General features: G+C 37.0%; 3 protein-coding genes across 9 annotated transcripts; 1 reads left to right on the top strand and 2 right to left on the bottom strand.

Annotated features, from left to right (window-relative positions):
* Positions 1-353: 353 nt before the first annotated feature.
* Positions 354-2,836, bottom strand: LOC106161586 (uncharacterized). The gene is made up of 4 exons (XM_013538587.2): positions 2,692-2,836; positions 1,981-2,198; positions 1,468-1,603; positions 354-898 (listed from the first exon to the last, which is right to left on the bottom strand). Exons 1-4 carry the CDS (start codon positions 2,728-2,730, stop codon positions 575-577), a joined length of 717 nt encoding a protein of 238 aa, XP_013394041.2. The 5' UTR covers positions 2,731-2,836; the 3' UTR covers positions 354-574.
* On the top strand, positions 2,740-6,217 carry LOC106164205 (tubulin delta chain-like). 4 transcript variants are annotated; one of them, XM_087011947.1, is made up of 5 exons: positions 2,740-2,872; positions 3,302-3,363; positions 3,581-4,249; positions 4,456-4,620; positions 4,870-6,217. In XM_087011947.1, the coding sequence occupies exons 2-5, from the start codon at positions 3,315-3,317 to the stop codon at positions 5,262-5,264; spliced, it is 1,278 nt and encodes a 425-aa protein (XP_086868073.1). In that variant the 5' UTR covers positions 2,740-2,872; positions 3,302-3,314; the 3' UTR covers positions 5,265-6,217. The 4 variants fall into 4 exon arrangements, with proteins under 4 accessions (XP_086868073.1, XP_013397489.2, XP_086868065.1 ...); XM_013542035.3 differs by having other exon boundaries at positions 3,302-3,411; XM_087011939.1 differs by having other exon boundaries at positions 2,743-2,872; positions 3,299-3,363.
* Positions 5,749-22,472, bottom strand: LOC106164183 (matrix metalloproteinase-17). 4 transcript variants are annotated; one of them, XM_013542004.2, is made up of 9 exons: positions 21,249-22,470; positions 18,735-19,012; positions 16,152-16,336; positions 14,182-14,280; positions 13,826-13,987; positions 12,640-12,812; positions 10,967-11,111; positions 9,270-9,545; positions 5,749-7,785 (listed from the first exon to the last, which is right to left on the bottom strand). In XM_013542004.2, the coding sequence occupies exons 1-9, from the start codon at positions 21,384-21,386 to the stop codon at positions 7,538-7,540; spliced, it is 1,704 nt and encodes a 567-aa protein (XP_013397458.2). In that variant the 5' UTR covers positions 21,387-22,470; the 3' UTR covers positions 5,749-7,537. The 4 variants fall into 4 exon arrangements, 3 of the variants coding, with proteins under 3 accessions (XP_013397458.2, XP_013397449.2, XP_013397466.2); XM_013541995.2 differs by lacking the exon at positions 10,967-11,111 and adding an exon at positions 10,433-10,580 and having other exon boundaries at positions 21,249-22,465; XM_013542012.3 differs by lacking the exons at positions 10,967-11,111; positions 21,249-22,470 and adding exons at positions 10,433-10,580; positions 19,182-19,644.
* Between the last annotated feature and the right edge of the window lie 1,615 nt (positions 22,473-24,087).

Here is a 24,087-nt window from a genome sequence, read left to right as displayed (position 1 = left end):
CTAGCCAATGGCATAGATACCTAAGGAACCATTCCCACAGATATTTGGATCGATCTACCTCCCTGGAGAGTCTCACTTAATTGCTATCAACCTAACTGACTTAAATGTCTGCATCGCCTAATAAAGCTGTTAGGGGGTAATTATCTTTACTCTTGCTGATTCGGTAGGCATGACAGACATTTAAGCTGGATATGTTGTTAGCAATTAAGTGAGACTCCCCAGGGAGTTAGACCAATCCAGATGGATGGATGTAGGGATGGGAACTCAGTCTAAGAGATGGAATCCCTCTGGGTGAGCTACTCATGGCAATGTGGCAAAGTGGGGTTATATGCAATGGGTATCCATGGAGACCATTTAGTCTTAATTCAAAAGATGAACTTTATTTGGCATGGGATTTTAACAGAAAATAATAACAATATTATTAACTTTTCCCCCTCCAAGTTAAGTTTACTGTTTATGATTCCAGTGCTCAGTTTCAATGTCAATGATCTACATGCAATATATACAGCATGTACTATGAACAATGATGAGTTTTAACTTATTTGTGTAATTTTCGTCAACTAAGGCCAGGCTGCTAAGGTGTGTAAAAATATGGTTGCTTTGGCTTCCATTTATATCCTTTATACTTCTTCCTGTATTTAATGCTAGTAACAATAGTGTCTCTTCCAGGAAAAGCAGATATGCCTCCAAATTTTGTGTCAGTTTCTGGATGAAATCGTTTTGGTTCTAGTTGAATATGGAGATTCCTTGGCAGATCCAGTTTGGCCAAGTCCTCATAAGCAGTAGTGTCTCTGACAGGAGTAAGAAAAAAATCGAGGACATCTGCCCCTGTATTCATATCATGCAGACTTGTGTTTGAGATGGTATGTCCGAATTCTTCTTCACACTTTGTCAACACCTGTCATAATGAAAGATAAATGGAAGAGTCTCAATGTTCAGAATTAATATATTTAAAAGAATTATTTTTACACTTTTAACATGATAAAGGTGAAACTACATTGATGAAAAGGGGTTCAACTTACCAAAAACTGCAATCTTTAGCTAAAATCTCAGAGATCTCTGAGTGATTAAAATTCTCTAAAACAATAAAGACTGTGATACTTATCTGATCAATGGTATGACAGGGGTTGGACCCAGGATTATTTGAAGGGGGGGGGGGTCAATTTTTCAGGAGTGACAGGCCTCAAATGCGAAGCTGACCCTCGGCCCCCTTGGAGTGTTTTGGAGAGAAACTGTGCCATTGGAGCAGTTAAGAACTATAAATCAGCTAGCCAAAATTCTAATTCCAAGAGGGGATATATTAGTGTGACTTTTTTTCAGAAACCAAAGGGGGGTCAGGACCCCCCTGACCCCCCCTCTAAATCCACCACTGTATCAATTGCTCAATGCATTACTGAGTCCATGATGAGTGGAATTCCTTGGGAACCACTTGATTTACATATAACCCAAGCTTAAATAAAGGGGTACCTTGAATTTAAGCAATGGGTCTGTGAGTGGCTTTTCTGTCCAATCAGAGGAATCCCCATATACTTCTTTCACCAAAGTCTCCAGTCTTTCTCTGACATTTTTTGGTGGAGAATAGCCTCTGTTTGTTGATGTTGAACTGAAAATAATAATAATAATAATAATAATAATAAATAAATCATAAATACAGACTAACAGTAATGCATTGGTTTGGATTTTTTTCAATGCTTAAAAACTTGCAACCTTAACAATTACAAGATATAAAGTGATATAATGTAACTGGCAATTTATTTATTTAATTAGCTTTTTTCTATTTAAATAATTTCTTAGAGGGGGAGGGGGTTTATTTTCCATAATATGTAACAGATTGAAAGAATGTTCATTAAAATTGAATATAATCAACAAACTGATTTTTCAAACAAACATATATCTGTTAACAGAGAAATTAAATAAGATTCAGATCTCAATGCAAAGCAAAATCTTCAAAACAATTTTCTTCAAATGAATGTCCCTTACCTTTTTCCTTGCAGAGACTGAAACATGTTATGTGTGCTTATTCCATCATGTATAAAATTTTTAGCCCTTTTCTTGGCTCCTTCTTTGTCCTGTATCAAGGGGACTTTCCACTTTTGTGTCTCATCTTCTTTCTTTTCTGAATCCTCAGCAGTTTTATTGGCGAGATTCCATATTCTCCATGTTGACCGTCCTCTACATGGATATACTGAACTATTGTGCTTAAATTAAAAAAAAGACTAATAATAATTTTAAACCTGACTGACAACAGTACACTTCAGTCAACATTATCACATGGCCAGTTTGTGCTCTTTCTGGAAGAACCCAAATTCCAACTTCAGTTATTTTTTATGTTTTAAGCGCAGAAAATGACTATTTTTACATAACAACACTTATGGGACCACAGATATAACGGACGTGCCTGGGACTACCGTCAACTTTTGTGTGAATGACAATTTCGACCTTTGACTAGCACTAGTTAAAACTCTATCATTAACTTGGCAACAAACAACGAATCCTTAAACACTAACAGAAGTGACTACTGATTAACTTTGATATTTGATGTCACAAACACTGGAAGTAGAAATTGAATTAACGTTAATGTAACGTGTAGTTTCATAAATGCAGGTCAATTTTTACTATGAAGCTGTAGGAGTGATATTGGAGCAAAGCATGAGGTTTTTGAACTTCGTGTTTAGATTTTTGTACACTTACCACAGAAACCAAAATTCGATGGAGAGTAGTGGACAGCATTACGATGCTCACGTTTTCCGGGCACACGGAAATGTCTGACTACGCATGCGGGACGTACTATATCTTAGACTTCCGGATTTTATAAGAAACATTGCGGGAAGTATGAAGGCGAATAGCTGTTAACCATAACTTTTCCAGCTAAGTAGGTTTTGGTTGAATATGAATATAATGCTAAGAGATATAAACCACATTTGCGACCTGATCCTCTTGTAGTTTGATTATATAAATCATTTAGCAATAAGTTAAGATACATACAGTAGGTATCTCTCTAAATTTTACGACAGAGCTAAGCATTTGCATTACACATTGTAGTTGTACTATGTGAGTCACTATAGCACAGTAGGAGCCACCTGTCTTTTGTAATGCAAGGGACTTGATTCTTTTTGTACAGATAGCCACATATCTGAGAATGGATAAACCGTTTTAATACTAAAGGTAACTCCTATAGATCAAAATACTTATATTTTAATGACATGTACAGTAGGGTCCATACAATCATACATGATTTTCTTTTTCTAATTAAGTTAGTGCATTGCAATTTTTTCCCCAGATAATTATCTAATTTCAGTAGTGAACAGGCTGTCATGCCTCTTGTGACCCTCCAGTTAGGACAATGTGGGAACCAGATAGGAGGTCAGCTGTTTTCAACTATAATTGAAGATGCAGACTGCAAACATACAGGTTAAACAGCATTCTGTGTTCTCAACAAATCATTCATGTTTTTCATCTTTTTTCAATGTGCTTTTTAATATCAAAATGTCATTTACTTGTGGTAAGCATATATGATTTTTTAAATACATACACAGTTTGCTATATATTTATTCATTCATTTATTTATTGCACTCTTTAGGTGTAACCAAGAAAGAGAATGACAACTACTTGGAGGCAGTCAACGAAAGGTTCTTCGTGGAAGACAAACATGGAAAATTGGAAGCAAGGGCTGTGATGGTTGACATGGAAACAAAAGCAATTTCCAAGACAAGACTAGATGCCAAGAAGAGTGGGAAATGGCATTACCCTGACAAGCAACAGTTCTGCCAAAAGAAAGGTTCAGGGAACAATTGGGCTCACGGGTTTTGTGCACATGGACCTAAAGCTCATGACGATATCATGGCTCTTGTGCAGTCTGAGGTCGAGAAATGTGACCACTTTGATGGTTTCCTGACTCTGATGAGCTTAGCTGGAGGGACAGGTTCTGGTGTCGGTGCTTACATCACACAGTGTCTCAGGGATGAATATCCACATTCTTTTATCATGAACCAAGTTGTATGGCCGTACAACACAGGAGAGGTCATTGTGCAGAATTACAATGCGTTGTTGACATTGTCGCAGCTTTACCTCTACTCTGATGCATTGCTTATCATGGAGAATGATAAGATTCAGAAAATCTGTTCACAGTTGCTGAATATTAAACACATTTCATTCCAAGATATGAATACAGTAATTGCTCATAAACTGGCTAGTTTTCTTCAACCCACTGTTAGAACAGAAGGCAGTCACACTAGGCAGAACAGACTAGGTATATTTTATTGACATTTTCAGGGATTTCATGATTTTTGTTCCTTTTGGTAAAAGTATTTGGTTCAGTTGACCCCACTTTTTTGTACTACTCACAGTTTGCTACCATTATATTCATGCTGCAGTGATACGGAAAGACAAACTCTCATTATTTTCGGCATGTTCAGTGTTGCTGGTTTAACAGTTCCCCATGTTTTTTTTTTTCAGGTGACGTGCTGGAACACCTAGTTGCCCACCCAGATTACAAGTTGCTGAGCTTGCTCAATATCCCCCAGATGTCAGAGGCAGCATTGCAGTACAGCGCATACCAGTGGCCCGGGCTTCTGAAACATCTTAGACAGATGCTCATTGCAAATGCACCCATGGAAGAGGGTTTGTGTAGCTTTTTTTTTTAGCAGCAGTGTGAAAAACTTCAAAATAATGCAGAGACACTTTCTTGCATACACACATGCATTCTAGACAGGTATTCGTTAAGTACTAAAATTTTAGAAAAGATTTAAATTGAAATGGAAATCTTTGTAAACAATTGTTAAATTATTCAAATGAATGGCAAAAATTATATTGCTAGGTTTAATTCTTTCAGGCAGATATATTTATCTGATTGTGTTCATTTTCACATAGGAATCGACTGGAATGTGCGTGTCTCCTCTGGTGCAATCCGGAATCACAACTTCTCACTGGCCAATCTGCTATTATTAAGAGGAAAAGATTGCAACATGGCTGATGTAAGTGCATTTACAGAACCAAAACTGTATACTGACTGGATACCGTCTGGCTGTGGATTATTAGAATGGAAGCAGCCAAGAATGTTTTGTCAGTATGAGAAATCTGCTTCATTACTAAGCAACAGTCAGACACCAGTGACTCCATTGAACAGCGTGCTTGAGAAATCGTGGTCCATGTTTGGAGCAAGGGCTTTTGTACATCAGTATATTAAATTTGGTCTAGCTGAAGAAGACTTTCTAGACAGTTTTGCTTCACTGGAGCAAGTATTGAAAAATTACAAAGATCTTTGAAATGAGTAAACTTTTCATTAAAATATGCCCTTCTTTGTTTTATATTCTTATAATTAAGTATTTAAGTATTTTATATCTTTTGAAAGTGTTGGGATATTAGTAACATATGTATTACCAGTATATTCCTTGTCACATGCAGATAATTTGCAAATAATTTTAAGTTCATTCCAATACAATTTACCATTTTAGCAAGAGAAATGTTGAAGAATGTCTAAGCATGAAATTCAAGATAAAACGTGATATTTTTGTAATTTAATTCCAGCATGGCATTTTTTGTTCTAATGATTTCAGATTATGATGCATTGTCCAGAAACTATTGGAACAAAAATTCAATATTTCAAAACACAATGGTTATTTCCATCAAGTGGGGAGTTGTATTTTAGCCCTTTGGAATTGATGGTATGGTTGTGTTATTTGTCATTTATATATGTAACATGATAACACCACAAACAAATAACAGTTATATAAATCAAAAAGCATGACATAAAGTCATAAATATTATTTTATTATTTCTAGCTATGAACTATACAAGCAAGCATACCTTTGGTAATTGCTGCACAATTAGAAGCTTTTAAGCACCAAAGACTTAAATTTTCTGAACGTTCAATAAATATATATGTAGATATAACATGGCAGTAGATTTGAGCAATGGAAATGGCAAGATAACCAAGTAAAAACAATGGAGGGAAACAAGATCCGACTTTTGCCTTTTGTCTTCTCTGATATTCATGGTCACATATCTTAAGGTCTCAGCAGTGTTTATTTGAGGTTTTTCACCTTAATTAAGTAATGAGTATTGTTAATCCAGTGAAATGCATGCAAATCTTGTGGATACTTAGTCATTGATCTGCAATAATAAAATTAACTTTGAAGTAAATTTATGATAACAATGTTACAGCCAATACATTTTATACATATATATTCATATATTAATAAAAACTGCAAGACGTTTACTTTAATAATTTAGTCCACATTACAATTTAAAATAAAAGATGTCATTACTATAATTAAAACAAAAATGTAAGTTGAAATCTGAGATCATTCAGCAGTTGAAGAGAGCCCATAACCGATTTCTGCTCTTGTTACCTCACTCATAAGGTAATTTTTGCAGTCCTTTTTTAAAACTAAGACTGACTTAAAAGATATGTACAAAAACTGCTAAAAGGTACAACTGACACAAATGATATCATGTTAAAATTCTATGTACAAACAATTCAAATAAATCTGGGAGTATGTGCTGAATCTTAATGGAATAAAATTATAATAATTCAACAAAGTGGAACTTAATGTAAAATAAATGTAAAATAGGTACTTATACCTGTAATTTATCAAAACAATAGCACCACAACATCAGGGTTCCTGCTGAGAGTAAGTTAACTCTCAATTGGATAACATGCAATTCAAATGATGAATATCTGACTATTTACTAGTATACATACTTTGGCACTTTATAGAAGCACATGACATGTGTACATGCACTTATTTTTTTACATGTTGAGTATTTTCCAGGTGATTTTGCAACTCTTGTTAAATTCCAAAATATCTAGGACTTGTTGCAATGGGCATCATTGTTGAAAATGTTCTTATAAATCACTGGTGCACAAGTATAATCTATAATGATCTGAATGAGTAGTGTTTAGAAGCGTGATGCTTACTAAATATTGTGCTCGTTTATTTCAGTGCACATACAAAAAATAACCCTGCATTACCTGTATTGCTACGCTAAAAGTGTACTTAAATATGTGTCTATGACATGAAAATTCACTCCCACAAAAATTTTCTGTACTTGTCTTTGGCATCATGACTGGTCTTATTATGAAATGGTTGTCCTGCACCATAAAACAACTAATAGCAACAGTGCACATCTAATTTTTACCATGCAATTTATGCATCTTCATTGTGTAATAAACAATCAACAAAATTATGATTTTTGGTTTACATGATTCTGATATGTATTTCAGTTGACCTCTGGGCTACAGAAAAGCTCTGAAAAAAACCCTGGCTCTAAATAAATACTACGCTGTTTAACTCCCACCTCCCCTCTAAAATACTTTGCGTACACATTTTCCTACACAATGGTAGTTAACAGTCTGATTCCTATGTAACTGATCATGATTTGATAGTATGAACTGTGGCCATGATGACTTTCCCAACTGATCTTAAGATGGTTAGAAATGCACATGGCACATTAGGAAGTCAGAATTCCTATCAATTGTTTCAAAAGAAACTTAAATTTAAGTACATAATACTGTTAGTAAAATATTAAGTATGTTTCACCTTAGTTTTGTAAGAAATAAATGTAATGTTAAAAATAACAGTATCACTGGACCTATAGAAAGTTTGTAAATACTACTGCCTCCACCTACTGGTGCTTTTGTATTTGATTCAGTTTCTGATCGTGTAGAATTGAGGGGACATCCCATCCACTTTTCTGCAGAAGGTTGGGGAAATTGGTCTTCAACTTTCATGAGTTCATCATTAAACTGCCAGTATTGGTCTCCCTTGAAAAAATATGTTACACCTGGAAAAAGAACAAGATGAAGGATTGTACAAATTGGTTTATGATTTTGCATTTTTCCCTTGGTTTTCAGACTGAAAATAATATTTAACAATCATTCACTGCTTTGCTTTACGTCTGATAATTCCAGTAATTTATAAAATCGAATTAAGAACGCATAATGATTTCAATTAATATTATTTTTTATTTCAAAATCAGTTTTGTGTGTTTACTAACTTCAATGGTACATATAGTACAGACTATGAAATCCAAACTGAACCACTTAATATTAATGCATTAACTTAAAAACTATTCTTCTCCCCTCATGTTCTGCTTGGAAATTCCAGGATCTCTTGATATGTGTTTATATATCATTTTATTTGTTATTCTACAAATGTTTAGATTTTATTCCCTCACTGCCCAGCGGCAAACGTTTGGTTTGGAAGTTCTGGCGCAGGGCCACCAGGTAGATGGTTTACAAAATACAGTGGTTGATTTAGTCACTGCAGCACAAGACTGATCTTCTGTTTAGTCTCATTATGTATACACTGTCAAAGCAAAGGCTTCACTAAATTGATTGAGCCATACTTTGCAGATTACTCATATCCCCAAGCTGTCATATATAGTACATGTACGGAAGGATGCAGCATTAGACAGTCTCGGTCTTTTATGGAACAGTCCACTGAGGTTAAATATGTAAAAACATTTTGTAAAAGTCATAAGCCATGTCTTAATGTTCCAGTACAGGATTACCAACTCAATGCAGTTCACTAATCATTGCAAATTTTTGCACTAATTCTATTAATGCATAAAGCTAATTATATATCAAGCTCTTTTTTTATTCAAAAATCAGTAAAATATCCATAAACATGCTGTAAATGTGGCCCTGATTACTTGTGGTCATTTATGGGGTGTAGTGATTTAAACCAGAACCCTCTCACTTCCTGTGAACATGATTTTCTCTGCTGACTCAGCCAGGAAGACACCATCAAGGTGGAGAGATAAGTGCAACCATCCTTCCAGATTGAGAAAACTTCTAAGTATCTCACTGGTAACAGGACTTCCTTGCAAGTAAAAAGGAGGATCTGGTAATAAAATGTTTTATTGCTTTTTTGTCCCTTGTGCATTTTTAGTAAAATGGACCCTGTCAGTTGATGGCAATCAACATGGGCCATTAAAACTGAAGCACACCCAAGAATTAAATTTTTTTTTCATTCAGATAGGGCTATCTTCATGTCTTTCCATTTTTTCCTAGACCTATACCACATCTCCCTATGCTCATCTTCTCACCAGTAGTAACATGAGGTCAGGAGTAGTCATTTGGTTATATTGTGTGCCCATGGAAACTTGAATAGGGATGAATTTTGTAATATCATAGCTGTTGTTTTTTAGCACTTTTTACTTCCTCAGCGCCATGACTGCTTCTTTCCAAATACAGCATACTTTTATTTTCAAAATATTATACTTTCTTTTTTTCCAAGATACATTATTCTCAAATTATAACATACCGTCCCAAAACTGGAAGGCTGCATCTACTGGGGTCGGCACTCCTTGCCATATCCCCATGTCCCGTGGGTAGTCAAAAGGCACCACCCTCTGCTCCTTCTCATCCAACTTCCAGTACATATTGCCTGTGATGAGATATGTTCTGCTGTTATAACTCCATGTGAAGACGGCATCAATTTTCTCTATGTCATTGGGTAAACCGTAGTCTGTGATTGGGCGACCTTCTTCTGGAAAGCCGTGGACTAGTTGGTTTGCATTGAAAACATAGTAGCGATTACCTAGAGAAGGAGACAAGAATTTTTGTGTTAGCTTGATGAGGACAGTTGACTGAAAATGGTGATTAAATTCTAAATTGAAATATCTTACATACATGTATTTTTAATGTATATTTTTACTTGTAACTAAATAGACATTTTGGTCATTACTGTCCATTTAATTTATCATGAAAATAGTATATAATCAGTTGAAATTCACTTAGAAGATCAATTTTACATAAATGTGTAGGGTTTGTAAACAAAAATTCTACGGGATGATGTTAATTAAAATTCTAAACAGGGTCAGATTTTAATTTACAAAAAAAATTTGTAAAAAGACAACTAGTGCCTTCAGCTAAGTATAGGAATAAAATATCACAAGCTTCAAAAATATTTAAAACATTCTATTATAGGTATAATGTACAGTACTTCTACTGGGTTAGTCATGCAACAAACTCTGATATCAAAGGTGACCTGCAAGCATACAGATATCTCCAGCCAAAAATGCTTGATGCATATAGTTAAGTTATCAACTTTTCTTTGGCATGAAGCACGGACTTCTGCAAAAGCTGCCAGGCTGTCTGCATAGTGTTGTGCCAAAGTTGTCAACATCATTATTTAAAACAATATATTCACATACTGTACTGGAAACTAAATATGGCTGAAGACTTAAGCTGTTTGCAGCATTTGGCAGATATGTTTTTCATCCAAACTAAATTACTAAGTACTAGGTGACACAATGGAGCCATCTGCTTAACACTCTGAAATAAACAGGGTTAAAAAACTAAATGAGCAAATTCTGTGATATTAGTAAAACAAACAAACAAACTTGGCCTAAGTGGTTCAAAAACTCATGCAGTAGGCCATGCTAGCTGGCATCTTCCTCTAATGTTCACACCATGCCAATATACCTGAAAAGAATATTATTCTGTGATCTGATTTTCTCTCATACACAGCATCAATGTATTCTACATGATCTGGCATTCCATACCACAACCTATGGAGGCTTAGAGGGGTGTTGCCATCAAGGAGCCCTTTCTGGTCTCTGCGCCAGTTCCACTGAAAGAAGTCAGGGTTAACAAATGGTTACAGAAAGTTTATTATACAACAGCATGTTACAGTTCCAGATGCCTGCGGCACAGTTCTATCAAAATGGGTTGAAAACGGTTACCTTTTCTCTTCCTTTTTGAAAGCATGATGCAAAGATGCATCTTTTTTGACTAATTCGAGTTAAAATATAAACTGAGAACAAATTGATGTTTCATTTCAATTTACACCCACAAGGATATTGCATTTTAAATTACATCTTGAGGTGTTTAACCCAGTTTGATATGACTGTGTTACATTTGGCAACAGTTAAATAAATTAATTCACCAGACCCTCTCTGTGGTAACCATGTGTCTATATGGATATCACAGTTAGGTTTACTAGTGACTGTATCATACCTGAAAAGAACACTAGTTTTTTATCCTGTGGCCGTTCATAGGCACAATTTATTGTAGCACCATCTGGGATTCCCTTCCAATACATGCTGGTGGATATGGGTTTTTTGCTGTAATACTCAGCTGGACGTTTCAACCAAAAAAACCACTAGAATATAATCAAAGATGTGAGGAATATTCTGATGAAATAAAAAAGAAAACTTTTTTGTGTTGATTTGCTTATAGGTCAAACTTTTTCAGTATGAGAATCGGGCAAATATTTAGCGTATGTGCCATTTGGAAACTTCATACACCCCATTTCCATAGATTAGATCGACCTACTTTAGATTGACCTAACTCCCTGGGGGTTCACGCTAAATAGCCGTCAGCCGGGCGGACACGAAAGTTAATTACCCCCTTACAGCTTGTAGTAGGCGGGACGGACATTTAAGTCGGATTATCTGAAAGTAATCTAGTGAGACTCCCCGCGGGGATAGATCGATCTTAAATCTATGGGAATAGAGCCATATAATTTTTCTTTTTCATTATATGGACCGTTGGAAGAAGAGAGAGAGGAGAGCTCTGCTGCTTGTGTTGTAATTATAATCTTGCTTAGCAGACCAAATCTCTGTCACCCACAGTAACACTGGTGCTTATAACTTTAATTATTATCAGGTGATTAACTTTACTAAGTATCCCTAAGGCGTGGAACCAGTCTACTTGTATTGATTTTCCACTGCATCATTACAATATCATTTCAGCGATCATAAGCATCGACCTTCCAACCCAGAACTCGGAGAAAAGACCTGTTTACTTAAAAACTGTTACAGTAAATTGCTTTTGGCTTCTACTTTTTTTTTTTCATATCACAAACTGTTTCTGTTCCTTTCAATGGCATAAACAGCTATTATTTGGTCAGTTACCCCAATAATCTTATTAAGTGATTCATGATTTTTGTATCTTATGGCTATTTCAGCTAATATTCCTTCTGAGAAACAACCAGCATCAACCAAGTAATTATATTATTTGATAGCATAAATTCCACTGACTATCACACTTCTAATGTGTTTATTCAAGGTATATGATGTAATAAATGTCAGACATAATTAAACCTGTCTGTGTTTAATTGATCATACATGTCCCAGAGGGATAAAATTAGGTTTGAGTCATCTTCTTACATCATTGACTAGCCATTGATATCTCTTCAATAGAACATTATCTAAGTGTTTCATTGCATTAAGTATAATCATGTGTTTTTTATTAAAGAAGGCTATAGATCTTTATCACATTTTGGTAAAAATTACGTAGGATGAAAAATAATCTTTAGAGCTGTTTTAACTAGAAGTGAAGATCAGGCATTACTGTGAACGAGATGTACAATCTAACTAATGAAACTAATGGTTGTAATTAACACTGGAGTGATGTAAAATGTTTATTTTACAGTTCAATCCTTTCTTATGTTGCATGTATATTTTACAGACATTATAAATGAAGGAAGTTAAAAAATTTGGCCATTAACACTATATATATATATATATATATATATATATATATATATATATATATCGTCATTTATGTTTACTGTTAACGAGAGTTAAAAGATAAAACATCATTAGTTTAATACATCAAAAGTTCCTTGTTTCTAAGACTTTTTCTAACAAGCCTGGACATACAGAATGAGGCACAAGGCAACTTACCTTTCCTTTGAAAATAAATATCTCTCCTCTTATCAGAGCAATTGCATCATATGTAGTATCACATGTCAAAGGGGGTGAGTTCTTGTCCCTGGGTTTAGGTGTGGTGGGTGCTTGTGTCACCGGTGGTGAAGTAGGGGGAGCCACAGTTGGAATGACATCAGGATGAACTTTTCCTGTAACACAGTTCAACACTGGCTGTTAATATTGTAAAAGTAGAACTCATGTGATGATCAGTTGCTCTATATATAGTAAATGTGTAAATGGTTTCAGTTTTTATTAGGTACCATTTAAAGGCAATTTCTGAATAAAAAACACTTATTATGCATTTAAAAAAAAAGGATGTAAAATATCATCTGAATTAGCTAGAACATTATTGCCCAATGGTCAAAATATTTAAAATTTTCTGCAGACACATCAAATTTATGTCTGTGTTGTGTACATGCAAGAGTGAGTGATTGAGGTGAGGGGCGGGGGTGCTTTAGCACACTGCATATACTGCAACAAGTAATTTGACCCAGTGGCCATGTTGATGAGTCATTACTCCCTGGGTGCAGCTTACCACACCATCTCTGATCTGCACTGAGTGACTGAAGTACAGTCAAGTACAGATTTTCTCAGTGTTATTTCAGTAAAGTTACTGTAAAGTGTAGCATACAGACTGGAAAGTGTTATTTTAGTTAAGTAACAGAAAACAACTCCCTGTGCTGTGTCCCATCATTACCGCTTTTTTAGACGGTACTTATTGCTTTATCACAATAGATCTTGACAGGTGAAATTGCCAGGCCCTATCCTTAAGGAAGCACACACTTGGGTATTGTTGAAATGCCTATGCTAGTTAAGTGTGGAATAGTACCTATTCTGTAATATGGATTGACTTGGTTTTGAGTCTTAATTTATTGGGAGAACACCATCTTGTAAGTGGCATGGGAAAAGTAAGTAAGGTATCTGTCACAAAAGTTTTTTTTACCTGAATGTGTTATTATAAAATTTTGTTTCTTCAACCTTTGCATTGGAGAAACGTTTTTTTCTGACTGAGACTGATGTTGATACCAGTATGTTCATGAAACTTAAAGAAGTTTTTATTACTGACAAGACAATTATTTGAGTTAATATGTTCAAAATGCTATTATCATTTAAAATCATGGTTCTAATTAATTGTGTGGTACATCTACGTTACTATACTCACCATATAATTTTGATATGGCTTCAATATCATCAGAATGAAAACCAAAGTTTGGACGGTTGTATTTTTTATACCATGGAAACATAATGGCATTTCTGACATCACTATGTGCTAAGCCTAGGGCATGACCAAATTCATGCACAGCAACAGAAAACAGATCTGTACCTGAAAACCAAGTTAAATTACATAATTATATGATATTGTTATTACTTGTTGGAGAATTAAATATATTAAAAGGTATTGCAGTACTGTAGTATGCTGAGCATCAAGTCAAATTAAAAAAAAACTTTGTATGCTTCATAATCAGAATCAACAGTGACACTTGACATTATTTCAATTTGACAACCAAGAATACCTACCACTTTGATGCTCTTCTGTGACCCATCTTTCATCATCATCAAAATGTGTGTCTCCACCATTGTCATCTCCAGGGAAAAAAGCATGTGCAAGGATGCCACCTGGTGCAAAAATATATTGCCATTAAGTAGTGAGAAATTCATTGAAAGAGAAAAGTAAATACAGATACACATATGAGTGTATAATAGATAAATAACTGTGTGTGTTAATTGACTTTATTTCTAAATGACAAAGGTATATGTGTACCAGATTTTAGTGCCCGTATATTGCAACTGGGCATATCGTGATGATTCATAGTTTTTGCCTTTGATCTCTAGTTGTTTTCACGTGCTAACTATGCAACTGACCACATAGCCAAGTATTCCATGACACACATGCCTAAACTCTGACTGTTGAACTAACAAACAATTCTACATGTTCACATCTGAATTCCAGATGAAACCACTGAGCACTCGCTTCCAGACAAACCTTTTGCCTTTTCAGAAACGGAATGAAAGCACAAGTTACAGTTTCAGAAACAGGACTAAAATCCACTAAGTTTACATTCATGATTGAGTTAAACCCAACAATTCACTTGCACCAGAACTGAGAGAAAAACAACCTAAACAGATAAGAAATTCTCGAAAATCTGAAACGGTATTCAAAGCCAACGTGCCAAGTGGTTTGGTAAAAGCCGTTTTGCAAAGATTTTAATTATAAAAACAAACAATTTTTGGGTCAGTTGGATCGCCTTTGAGAACTTTGCAGTACGGACAGTCGCGGTAGCATATTTAAGATACAATTTTACAAAATGCAGGTTTCCAAACAGGGAGTACAGTTTTCAAAGGTAATTGGAATCAGAGCGAAAGCAAACAACTGCCTGGTTCCAGTTGCTGCACTGACATTTCGAAATAGCGGCATCGTGAGTAGCACCGCTGTTTTTGTAATGAAATAGATATAAACCATCTTTCAAGAAGCAGGCTATCTGATGGGAATGATTGAGGTTATTTATTCTTGGGTATTGCCACAGGCTGCGTTCTCTTTTAAAAGAGCACTCATGCTCTGACGCTGTGGTAGAGTAGGTCACGTGCCGGCGTTTTACCACTTTTTACCACACGAACTTTAGAGGTGGTTGCTTTCATTGCAAACAATACCTTTTGTTCAATCAGATTATAGAGTCGTCATGTAGTAAGTGTACTATGAAACCCATGCTTTTTTTTTCCAAAATACGCCTAACGACACAGAAACGTACACAAAAAATCAACGTTCACAGAAAATCAATGTACGCAGAAAATAAACGTACACTGAAAATGCTATACACTAAAGAACTTGGAAAAAAGCCAAGACTGTAAATGTCAATGGAAGTTTATATCCCATGGGTAAATACGACATCCCCGGTATTGACATAAAATCATCAGTTGTATTTTCATCTTAACTCCGACTGACATGTCGTTTTAAACGCTACACGCATGAGCCTGGAGCGTTCATGGTAACGGCTGCCAAATGCTATCCTGTGCGCTCTACTTTGAAATGGAGAGATGAATGGGGGTTTGTTTCAAGTCCAGACAGTTGTATGGAGTGATTCATGGGCTTCGCCACGGGAAGCGAGGATAAATACAGATTAACTTCTTTTGTTTCAGGATTTGCAGGACATTTAGCGGGTAAAAAACCGAATCCACAGAGTGCCTGCATGGAGCCCGGGCACGGAGTATCAAGCCGAGCAGGGCCTGTGCTATAGGTTACTGCCTATCATATTACCCTTATATACGTCAAATGCCGCATGATCGAGATATGGAGAAAGTGGTCCATCTAAAAAGATGGGTTTGCGCCTTTCTTTTTTATAACTCTCAGTCGTTACTGTACGTTTATTTCTAATCTGAAAACTGAGCAAGGTTAATTGCCTTGATTTCAAAATAAATAGCCCCTCTAGATTTTTTCTTTCCTCTATTTGTTTCCTACAGGGACGATCCAAACGACAGTTGTTACTACCCACCTCGACCATCAAACGGATAACCGTCGCCATGGTAGTTTTTGCCGAATTTGATCTTGATGTCCGCCTCCCCGGACAGCTGTTCGGTAAATCTAAGTGTGGTCACCTTCTCCCAATGTTTCAGTGCCTGGGTGATGGCATCTCTGGTCCGTAAATAGTCTGACATCACGTTGGAGTATGTTTCAAACCTGAAATGGCAACATTGATTTGGGAATCAACTTAATTTATTAATTTTTTTATCAATATCCATTTCCAACCCTGTTATCAAATTCGTGTAAAAAGCTGAAAAGTTACATTTAAAATAGGTTTTATTCATTTTTATTAATCATGATCCTTTTTTGACCAGATTTCTTTACATACATGTACAGGCCTACCTCTACATGGTATTTCTTGAGAAAAGCTCTCATTACCCATTGGGAAAGAAGAGAGAGGGCGAGCAATACCTAAGTCGTCATGGTGATTGACGTTTCAGTTCAATAAAAACGCTGAAGTTTAAAGTTTTCGTTTACTTGATAACACTTAACAAAGGACATGTCAGCACTCCTGTCAAATATTTCTGTAATGTGTGACATTGTCAAGCTTTTTTCGGTCTAAGCTTCGGATCATATTTCGTTTCAATATAACAGGAAGAAGCTTGGTGATAGACATGACGGCGGTAAAGAGCATAAACGGATGCGTCTTTGAAGTATATTTTAATCATGAGCAGGTTATTTCTTTTGGTGTCTGGGTCAATATGCAGACATTAACTAGAAAAAAATATGTACAAATGGTTTATTTATTTTTCCTCGTGACGTAAACTTGGAGATATTTATAGCGACGGGTAGATTGGTTTTTACTGACTTTCGAGTGAAGTTCAACAGGCACAAGGTCTGGAAAGAAGCTCAGCTTTCCTCGGCTGATATCAGTTTATTTATTCTGGAGCATCGCATTACATGGCTTACGACAGTGACTTGAGCCATATCATTGCCATGTCTAATTGCGTCTTTTCATTGCTGCTCTTTTTCTTTTCAAATTAGCTGTATACTGGTCTAACTCAACTTTTTCGTCCTGAATTTTATTATGATGAAATAGAAACGTGAAGGGTGGTCACTTCAACTGAGTGTTGAAATTCAGCAGTATTCTTATGTTCATTTATAATGTTCTTGATAATATGCATTTTGTCTTTGTCTTAGTTAATGAACTATTAACCTTTTTATCTTTCTTAACCCAAATGATTGTAGGTCTACATTGATTGTAAGGATGATGTCAAGAAAGCTTTGCCCTGTATGTAAAGGATGCTGACTAATAGACCACTCTCATTTCGTTGAGTGTTTAGTTGACCTTAATTTTCACTTTTCTTATTGGTTAACAAACAGATAAATTCAGTTGAAGTTCCAACGGCCGGCTATTATTCAACCTGCAAGAATAACTTCGTTCAGAAAAAAGTAATAAAACGAAACAAACTTTATTACTGATTTAATTTTTGCTCCACACCTTATGGTAAAAATTTTAAATGGCTCACTCTTAAATTATCGTATCTCATTCATTAATTTATAGCAGGGCCTATCGCGGGCTATGGCGTTTCCTTTGAACGGACGCCTTGCCTACATTTTTGAAGAGCATTTATTTCCTACAAGGCGGAAAGCGTCAATTCAACTGGAGAATGCCTTGTTCTGTAAGTTAAATTAGCACACACACCCCAACCCCAGATTTTTTTGCGTTGCTCTCTATCATGTTGTGTTTTACGTGCAAATGAAACGTACGGTGTAGGCATGTGTGGATTTCTAGATACACACTAGTCGGGAACTCCCAAGAACAGGAACGGATGCACCTTATCAAGACGGAATGCAGGAACACCGTTCTTCAGTAACAAGATGAAAGACAAGTTTTCAGACTCTCCCATTTCTCACCAAGGTTGTCAGATATTTCGGAGTGTGTTTGTTGTTAATTTGAGGTACAGATAGGACCAGTTGGAGCTTTTCTGCTAAGTTTGCAAGTCACGCCAAAGTCGTGCAGATATGGTGTATTAACAATAAACCATAGCAAGAGCGACCATCTGCAGAATTCTAGGAAAAAACTTCGTTTTTGCAGCTGATTTTGCCACTTCTCTTTGATCTCACTCGGTTGATTCAAGAAACAAACCCCCAATTGCGCCAAATTGAGTCAAGTGTTTTGGGGTTGTGCGCTGCAACTTTCATGTTTTGATTGCTGCTGCTAATTTTGCCGCCATTTTTGCAGCACTCCTATGCCTGACGTCACAAGGGCGGCACCCTATGTGCACCCCGTGTACGAAGCAACTTAACGAACACGTGGGAAACTTTGTTGATAGAACCGCCAAATTTACCTCCTTCATGCAGGTTGTGATGACGTCACTATTACATCACAACCCACTGATTGAGGTAAACGTGGCAGAAACAGCTCGTGGAAACTCTCAGCCCAGAATGGTTTAAATCTACTGAAATAAACCATAATGTAAAGTACCACTGCCAGGCTAGGATACAAAATTGACTCTGAAAAGTTTCAACCCATAACCATTTCTTAATGTCCAGATTTTTAGTACCACGCCCAAAAGCGGTCGAGCTTTCCAACGCGGGAAAGTTGCCTCACCTGTAAGTTAAATGTCTCTTTTTCCACTTGGACGGGCCAAGTATGTATCTTCGCCGCCTCCGTCTGCTGTAACGGTAGCCTGGGCGAATATCTTGAACCCCACACCTAGGGGCCTTCATCTGAGCTATGGTGGCTTCGTCAAGGTAACCAGTTTTGTTGAGCCCAGCAAATTGTTGGAAATCTCTGATGATAGTGCCCAGTTCTTCTGCAGTTCGCAGCTCCGCCCTCCCAGATTCCATGTCCGAGCTGGGGAGGTAGCCATAGCGAATGAGGAATTGCTGAAACGTGGAACAGAAATGGGTTACTCCACAAGTAATGCAAGTCTGACAATCAGTGCAGACTGTTTCCACGAAAATGGAACGCTAATTTGGGGAAATTCAATACAGTGATCTAACAAATCTCTTTCATGAAAGCTCGCTAGTGGTTGCGCATTGGAACCGTTCTTACCGGTGTGACCGGTGCGTTCTGCAAACTGCTGGAAACGCAACCTTACTTGAGTGGAACAGGACGATTTATATTCTAGTTTATTAGGAAGTCCTGCCGGGAAGATAAGGAGCTTGCAGTGCCCTAACCTCTGGGCTATCTAGATAAACAAACTCGTAAGCTCAGTTCCTATTTCCTCTACTCAAACAAATCTTCCGTCTGTCTGCCAGCAAGTTAAAGCCGAACCCTCTGGTTAACTTGAACTCTTTTGGGATCCTCTAGCCATTTCGAACACACATACACAGTATACAGCATGTACATACTTAAAGCATTTAAAATTGTAGGCAAAGGGCGTGAAATGAAAAATCCCCTCTGTTGCACTGTAAGACGATATCCAGTCACCATAGCCAAGGCCGGTCCTTAATATCTGCAGGCGCAAATAACTGAAACTCTTTAATCTGTGCTGAGAAACCAGAGCATCAATGCAAACGGCTGTGGCTATCTGCCTCTGACGCGTTTGGGATAATATTTTCTTTCTCAGCTTGTTGTCGCTTTTTGAGTGGTTGGCTGGATAAGATTCCTTAAGACTTTGGCATTTAGGCCATGGGGAAACCACATGGCCGATGAAAGATAGACACTGTCAGAGCAGTAATTCTGCGTTACGTAATCAAGCACCCGTGGCATTTGTTATGAGGTAATTTATTGCTAAGTTTGCTTAGGCTGTCCACCATCCCAGAACTGCCTGTATGTCAGGTCATACCCTGGTGTTGTTCCCAGCAAGAACTCCCATTGAACGCTGTCCAGGATTAATTACAAACCCTTCTCCCCCTGGGTGTGGTAAAACAACCGCTCTGGCTGAACAACTGGACGCGGCGCCACTAGTTCAACACAGCGATATCTAACGGGCACCTGTCTCTTTAAACATGTACAAGGGGACGGATGGGGGGGGGGGTATTTATTGTATATAAACGCTGCTAAATTAGACATGTATTCTGGCATGTCTTAGAGTAAACTTGACAGCCTAAATAACAAATAAATAAATAAATAAATAAATAAATAAATAAAATAAAAACTAGGCCTGGGGATTTCTGTCCCTCTTCAGAGTGATTAAAAATCTACGAGTTCTTTACATTTTTACTTATCATCAAGTTCCTTATCAAAGTTCACCGAGGAAAAAAAATGACAAGATTCGCCTCAAAATGATCGCATGATTCCAGTGGGACCTTCCCCCCTCATTTGAAACCCAATAAACAACGGACAATAACAAGAGTATTCATAAAAGCCACAGATGATATATGATCGAGTCTTATGACCGGTTCTGAGGTTCAGGGTGTATAGGCCATAAATTACATTAATTGGATTTTAAAGGATTGTATTTAATAGCTGTGCTTAGTCACATACATTGCGCAAGGTCGTTTAAGTTAAAACATCGAAAATCACAAACTTTATAGCTATGAAATCCGGGTTAGTGAATAAAAGGCGAATATGAAATGTAAATTGAGGTCATACTGAAAAGTTGGCTTATGTGTATAGCATAATATTTGATTCAGATGCATATTGAACATACATGGCTCCGGTCATTATCAAATCGATATAAGTGAGAGAATACTATTTCCTATTAAGTGCAGTAGGTATTATATCGTATACACCAAAGCATTATGAATTAGTAGCAACAGCATAGACAACGAGCTTTGGTACAAGCGACATCGATTCAGAAAATTACGGACTTACATGTGCACATACACATGGAATCAATATGCATTACCTAGTATCGGGAGAGTTGTCTGCTTAAATCGTCTGTTAAACCTTACAAGTCTGCACAGTGCAAAATAGTCTGGCCCAAGCCCATTTCTGAGCGAACTTTTGGTTCAGTCTCGAAATGAAATATTACGTTACGCTAGACTAATCTGGACCTTTCGCTTTCCATGACATACGAAGTGTATGCAATATGAGCATTTGGCTCTCAGTCCATTTCTTACGCACGGCACCTTAATGTATGGCCTAAAGAATAAAATGCGCTGTCTAATCGACATAATTTAGTTGAGCAGCAAACGCTAAGTGTCATATCGACATACCTAATACTGAACTTACCAGGCCTTCATGAAACACGCTCGCGTTCCCGTTGCTGATTATACCGTCTGCTGTGTGCGTTTCAGAGGTTCTGGCGGGAACTAGCAGGAATAACAGGAAATGGAGCAATGCCCCAGCAAATTCAAGCCAGGCAGGCATCTTGTCTTAATTATCTGCTTTCCCCTAGCTTCGTTGTAACTGACTCATATAGTGCTGGGAAAAGAACGGCACAACGCTAAGCGTGCCCAGCGCTGAAACCGAATTCAGCTATATATATTGCGTATGATTGCCAAAAGCTGCTGCTGGTGTGCTACATGTACAGGCTTTTTCACCGTACCGTATACGTTTAACATCCCGTTCTGTGCAGTGGCTTCGATATAGCCTTCCCCCTGACAAACCGTACTACTGTGTGTTTATACAAACCGAACATGTAAAACACATAAAGCTAAATTAGTTCTGACTGGAATCCTAGACCGCTTTATCCGCACTATGAGCGCGTGAGTTCTGGCTTCAAACGTCGTCTGCGAAGATAAAAATCAAACCCCTGCAAGCGTCTTCTTGGCAATAACTCTTTGTTGGTCAGTTTCCAGCGTCCTCTTGTCACAATGATGGATCCTTCCTCTTCTTTGTTGTGCTCTTTATGAATGATGTCGTGTATAATTCATTAAAATCCTATTAGTACAACATGTGTCATCTTCCTTGTGGGTTGTCTAGCTAGTAGGGGATGGTCTGCTAACTGTCCTAATTCCATGAATATGCATTGTTGTCGGAAATCGGTTTTAAAATAATACTTCGACTACTTTGGAATATTGCAAGACAATTTTGAATTAGCACAACGAACGCGATTTATATTGCCAGTTTTTACTCCTAACTTTCACTTCAGTCTCTTTTTCTCTCTCCGAGCATCTAGCTCACATGTGCAATCTATTAACAGTGCATTTATAAGGCCGTTTCCGGACGGGTTGTAAATAAAGCTATCCTTGTGCTCTACTCTCCGCTGGCAAAGTGTGACGTAAACATTCATCTCACACAGAATTCAATTAGTGTATATAATCCCAGCTCGCTCTAATTAGCTTTAGCCGGGTCGGGGCTCAGTGATACAAGTCAGATTTCAGTGAAACCATTCTTTCAATATTGCGATGTGTCACGATGGATTGTTCTTCTTTGTCAAGCATCCTGTGAGAGATCTTCCATTTCCTCTAAGTGGTGCGATCAGTTGCAGCGACGTCCAGTATTGTTACAAGTCTTCCCGCGGGAAGTAGCTGCCAGGGGAAGTATAATATGTGACAACTTATCCTGCTGTGATGCGTCATACTTACTGAAAATTCACAAGTGAATATTGGGTCTGTTCTGTTTTTTTCAATTCATAATCCCTGCGAAATAAACGCCTTTGGTGCAACGATTGATTTTGCTGGGTGTTATGTTGGCTTCGATGCACCCCCGTTTGGTCTCTCCTGGTACGTTAAACAAACTTAAGATGCTAGAATACAAAAGTAAGGTTACACACGGGAATGGATGAAGGAGCATAAAGTCAAATGTTCAGCTGTCTGAGTTAAAAGTCGTGTTTACTGTTATATCCTAAATTTGTTTGTATGTCAAATCGAATTGTGTAGAATGAGAGTCAAGTTGTGGAGGGAAAGGAAGGTTGCTATAGCACCATCCTAGATATTGATTTTCGCTTCTGTTCATTTCTACAGACAATGCACCGGCTAACTCAACGCTCAGCGTGAATCATTGTTCCGCTGATTTACATTTATCGCGACTTTTAAAGAGCCATTCTATCAAATGTATGGCAAAACATGGGTTTCCCTAGGCAATCTAAATCTCAGAGCTCATTTAAGATGACAGATTTGCTTTGTTCTTTATCATGAGTGTCCACTGCATTTCTGAATGATCGCATCTCTGTAATCATTCAAAAGCGAGTCGATTGTCAGATCTTGATTGTGTTAGAGAAGAAAATTGAAGATTGCGCTTCATTACAGCAGAATTATAATTTTTGTAGTTCTTGCAGTTGTTGACATTATTATTATTATTATTATTATTATTATTATTATTATTATTATGCAGTGACCTAAAAGTAAAATATCTGTGTTTACATACACGACATGGAATAATAGAGTACATGTGATATAAGCATAACTTTGCACTTAATAAAGACTACATTGTTGCAAGAAAATGCAACCCCTTACTAACTACGTATAACAAAAATTCGTTTGGTATCGATAATTTTTAAAGATAATTTTAGTTCCTAAAAAATAGAAAATGAGGATATAATGTATAAGAATGGTATGGTGTACACTATAGTACACGTTGAAGGTGGGATCTGCAGATTTTACAGTGTTGGTTCACCTGATTGTATTTGTGGTGAAGAATACCATGGCCTGTGACTTACTTTTGAGGGTTAAATATATAAACCGTTTCATTTCCCAAAGTGCATGCAGATTTTGTGTGATTAAAACTGGACATAATGATGTAAAATAAAAAGGGTTGGAGCTTTGCTGGGTAACATTTCCCCCAACGAAACAGTGACAACCAGTAACAGTAACAACCAATGACAATCTCCAGCCTAAACTGGTAAGAGAATATGTGACGCAACCCATTGGATTGCTTTCGCGGAGTGGTTTCTAATTCCTTTAGTCACAGCTAACGCATTGTTAAAGTCTGATCATCATTTTTGCATGAAATAATAGTTATAACAATTGTTTTGATTATATTTGTCATTGTGATGCATTAGACGAAGGAAAAATAAAAGAGCATCATGAAAGACTAGAATGAACACTTCAGCTTGCTTCATGTGACGCATTGTTCATCAAGTAGGTGCCTAAGTTAAACAACTTAGGAGAGTCAACTAAGCGCTCAT

Source organism: Lingula anatina, chromosome 1 (genome assembly GCF_051362555.1).
Source record: "Lingula anatina isolate TDL-2025a chromosome 1, LinAna3.0, whole genome shotgun sequence".
NCBI classification, from domain to species: domain Eukaryota; kingdom Metazoa; phylum Brachiopoda; class Lingulata; order Lingulida; family Lingulidae; genus Lingula; species Lingula anatina.
The sequence above is the reverse complement of the archived record's forward strand: the minus strand, read 5'-3'. Positions and strand labels throughout refer to the sequence as shown.

What these genes read in the sequence shown, in the direction of transcription:
- LOC106161586 (XM_013538587.2), bottom strand. Translation starts at nt 2,730, where the DNA reads ATGCTGTCCACTACTCTCCATCGAATTTTGGTTTCTGTG. An exon ending in CAGTCTCTGCAAGGAAAAAG is followed by an intron (nt 1,604 to 1,980) that starts GTAAGGGACATT and finishes TATTATTTTCAG; the next exon opens with TTCAACATCAACAAACAGAG. An exon ending in ACCCATTGCTTAAATTCAAG is followed by an intron (nt 899 to 1,467) that starts GTACCCCTTTAT and finishes TCATTATGACAG; the next exon opens with GTGTTGACAAAGTGTGAAGA.
- LOC106164205 (XM_013542035.3), top strand. Translation starts at nt 3,315, where the DNA reads ATGCCTCTTGTGACCCTCCAGTTAGGACAATGTGGGAACCAGATAGGA. An exon ending in TGCAGACTGCAAACATACAG is followed by an intron (nt 3,412 to 3,580) that starts GTTAAACAGCAT and finishes TGCACTCTTTAG; the next exon opens with GTGTAACCAAGAAAGAGAAT. An exon ending in CACTAGGCAGAACAGACTAG is followed by an intron (nt 4,250 to 4,455) that starts GTATATTTTATT and finishes TTTTTTTTTCAG; the next exon opens with GTGACGTGCTGGAACACCTA.
- LOC106164183 (XM_013541995.2), bottom strand. Translation starts at nt 21,386, where the DNA reads ATGCCTGCCTGGCTTGAATTTGCTGGGGCATTGCTCCATTTCCTGTTA. An exon ending in CACAGAAGAGCATCAAAGTG is followed by an intron (nt 13,988 to 14,181) that starts GTAGGTATTCTT and finishes CTTGGTTTTCAG; the next exon opens with GTACAGATCTGTTTTCTGTT. An exon ending in AGCCATATCAAAATTATATG is followed by an intron (nt 12,813 to 13,825) that starts GTGAGTATAGTA and finishes ACTGTGTTACAG; the next exon opens with GAAAAGTTCATCCTGATGTC.